We start from the raw sequence: 3,628 nt of genomic DNA, 5'->3' as shown, positions 1-3,628 counted from the left end.
GCTGTCAAACTGAAGGAAGAGGATTCTAGAAAGACGAAATAAACTTTTTAAAGATCCTTTATCTTCAATATATCTTTTCAATAATCTTTTAAAATATTAATTAATTAATTTTTACCTTTCATCATTCACTTCTATAAGTTTTAAATTTTCTCTCCCCCCCTTCTTCCCTCCTTCCCTAAGACGACATGCAATATGATATGGCTCTACAATACATTCCTATTAAACACATTTTCACATTAATCATGTTGCATAGAAGAATTATATTGAATGAGAGAGACCACGAGAAAGAAAAAACAAAATGAAAAAGAAAATAGTCTGCTCAACTACATTCAGACTCCACAGTTCTTTCTCTGGATGTGGATGGCATTTTCCATTGTGAATTCTTTGGAATAATTTTAGGTCCTTGCTTTGCTGATAAGGGCTAACCCTATAAAAATCAGTCCTTGCATACTGTGGCTGTTGCTGTGTATAATGTTCTCCTGGTTCTGCTGCCCTTACTCAGCATAACTTTATGTAAGTCTCTCCAGGATTTTCTGAAGTCTGCTTGTTCATCATTTCTAATAGCACAATAGTATTCCATTATATTCATATGCCACAGTTTGTTCAGCCATTCCACAATTGATGGCCATCCCCTCAATTTCCAGTTCTTGGCCACAACAAAAAAAGCTGCTATAAATATTTTTCTACACATGGGTCCTTTCCCCATTTTTATGATCTCTTTGGGATATAGCCCTAGAGTCTTCAATATATTTTTTATGGAAATAAACTCTTCTGCAGAATTGCATGACAGGTATACTCCTTATTCCTTTAACACAACACATCTGTTTTATATAATAGTTTATATAGTTCTCCTGACCCTCCTCACTTCACTTGACTTTGTCTCTAAATTTGTGTTACATAGCCATTGTGCCCACATTGGTGAAGGTTTGGCAAACAGCTGGTTTTAATCCTTGTCCAAAGATTTTCATAATTCAAAGACAATACCTAAAGAACTAAGCAAATAAAGTATTGTTTTTTTTTTTTTACTTTATTGAGACGAACGGTTTTGCAAATAATATAGCAATAGGTGCAAAAAGATGATTTTTTAAATCCTCCCTTCCCCCCGCTCCCCACACAAGCTTAGAATTCATGTTCTTGCTACCCCAAAATGGGCTGTTTCAAGTATTGATGAATGAGAATTTATTTAAGGAAGATGCTTTATAATTCCTTTCTGTATGAAGTCCCATAGGCATGAGATTAAGATAGGAGAAATGGTTGGAGGCTCCTCCAATGGTTGTAGTCCTATTGTCTGACAGTCACACAGACTTTCTTTTTTTTTTTTCTAGGACAGTGTGACTCAGGGATTCTCTTCAAGACAAAGAGACCATGCTTCCTGGTAACATATGCTTTGGACTTGTCCTCCTCTTCCAGGCTGTAGTTGGAGTCTTAGCAAACTTGTCCCTCCTATCTATTTATTCTTTCAATTTCTTCACTAGCCATATTAGGAAGCCAGTAAATTTGATTATCACTCATCTGTTCTTGGCCAACATTATTATGCTTCTTAGCAAAGGAGGCCCAGAGACAGTCATAGCTTTCAGCGGGGAGAATTTCCTGAATGATGTTGGGTGTAAACTTGTCTTTTACTTTCACAAAGTATCCCAGGCACTTTCAATCTGTTTCACCTGCTACCTGTGTAACTTCCAGGCCATCATCATCAGCCCCCTTGGCTCCAGATGGGCAAAGTTTAAAGCCAGGGCCTCAGAGCATATCATCCCCTTCCTTATCTTCTGCTGCATCTTCAATCTATTGATGGAAATACCTGTAATATTGGGCTTAACCAGTCGAAGGGACTTAAACAATAGTATGTATGAGTATAATTTTATGCATTGTTCTGTTCAAAGGTATATAGCAGCTTACTCGATTTTGGTCACTCTCAGAAATATTGTCTGTTTGGGGCTCATCCTCTTGGCTGGTGGCAACATGGTGCTTCTGCTACACAGACACCACCAAAAAGTGCAGACCATTCATAGCATAAGTCTCTCAGCCAGAGACTTCCCTGAGGTCAAAGCCACCCAGACTATTTTGCAGCTGGTGAGCACCTTTGTCTTCTTTTACTTACTCTCTTCTATTTTGTTACTTTGCATCTCCTATTTTTATCAACACCGTTTCTGGATGATGCCCACTACTGCTTTTATCAATTTATGTTTTCCAACTGTCAGCCCCTTTGTACTGACACCCCCAGGAGCAAGAATATGTCCTGGTTTTTGTGCAAGGAAAAACAATCATCCTCACTGCTATACATCTTCACACAGCTGACAAAGTGATTTTCTGAAAGAACTGCTGTGACCATGTCAATCCTCTAATCAGTATTCTCAATGACTCTGTATTGCATCTAGGATCAAATGTATAATCCTTTGTTTAACTGTTTTAGACTTTTACACCTGCACCCAGTCCACAATCTGAGGTCTGAACAATTTAAAAATGTAGTGGAATATTTTGGCTACACTATATAAAGCACCCTATCTCTACTTATTATGGCTTTTAACTTGTTATCCTCATGGCTAGAATGGAATTACCAGAAATGCACCATTTGTGACTCTTGGAAATTTCAAGTCTATGAAAATCAGTGAATCTCTGAGGGTTTATACAAAACCCACAGGTAATGCAGTGCTCAAGGGAATAGATAGAGAGACAGACAGACAGATAGATAGATAGAATGATAGAAAAAAATGATATAAACCTATGTGTGTGCATATTCATAAATGTTCTGTTTTATCTTGACAAAAGTGAGAATACAAAATAGAAAAATATCTTAAAAAATATAAATTACCTGAACTAACCAAAGAACACATACAGATCTTAAATAATTAATTTTGATTAAAAAAATCAGAATTGACTATAAGGAAAAAATGACTATAATACCAATAGCTATAGCACAAATAACAGCAGCAATGTCCTTATGTATTTAACTGAATAGTCTATCAAAATGTAAATTTATTCTAATATCAATGACACTATTCCTAAAAATGATTAAGAATATATTCTACTGTTCTCTGTTAGTGGGAAAAATAGATTTCTTTCTTTTTTTTTTTTATAAGCAATCGGGGTTAAATAACTTGCTCAAGGTTACACGGCCAGTTATTTCTGGGTGTGGTGCTAAGTATCTGAGCCTGAATTTGATCCCCAGGTCATCCCGACACTGGAGCTGGTGCTCTTACTTGCTGAGCCACCTGGCCGCCCTGAAAAATAGATTTCTAATACCAAAACAATGGAAGCATGAAATGAAGTACAATTAGGGACTAATAAAATTAATGTGTCATTAATTTAATTTATTATGTATAATACATAATTACATACAATTTTTAAATTAAAAATTAATGCATTAATGTAAATTCAAAAATGTAAACATAATTCTCTCAAAAATAATACATAAATTCATCCTAGAAGTTGTTCATTATGAGTAACCACCCCAAATGGACTATTTGTGCCTGTTATAGGAATGTAAATTTTTAAGATTTTCCCTGCCCTGAGGTTAAGTGCACTTGGAGCCTGTGGTGGGAGGCTTGTTTTTCAGGAATGCCCACACCTTGGTGCTTTGTGATTGGGCAGTGGGTCAAGAAGGTTGTTACATTCTCTGAGCCAGGAGAAG

At 36.2% G+C, this 3,628-nt stretch overlaps 1 protein-coding gene across 1 annotated transcript; it reads left to right on the top strand.

Annotated features, from left to right (window-relative positions):
* The first annotated feature begins 1,365 nt into the window (after nt 1-1,365).
* LOC138160159 (vomeronasal type-1 receptor 3-like) lies at nt 1,366-2,295 on the top strand. Its single transcript, XM_069086700.1, has one exon. The coding sequence runs from the start codon at nt 1,366-1,368 to the stop codon at nt 2,293-2,295; it is 930 nt and encodes a 309-aa protein (XP_068942801.1).
* The last annotated feature ends 1,333 nt before the right edge of the window (nt 2,296-3,628 follow it).

Source organism: Petaurus breviceps, unplaced genomic scaffold (genome assembly GCF_028583685.1).
Source record: "Petaurus breviceps papuanus isolate PSGF00001 unplaced genomic scaffold, PetGlider_PUasm1.0 180, whole genome shotgun sequence".
In the NCBI taxonomy this organism is placed as follows: domain Eukaryota; kingdom Metazoa; phylum Chordata; class Mammalia; order Diprotodontia; family Petauridae; genus Petaurus; species Petaurus breviceps.
This window is presented reverse-complemented; position numbering and strand designations above follow the sequence as displayed.

Coding starts and splice junctions, on each gene's coding strand:
- LOC138160159 (XM_069086700.1), top strand. CDS start 1,366: ATGCTTCCTGGTAACATATGCTTTGGACTTGTCCTCCTCTTCCAGGCT.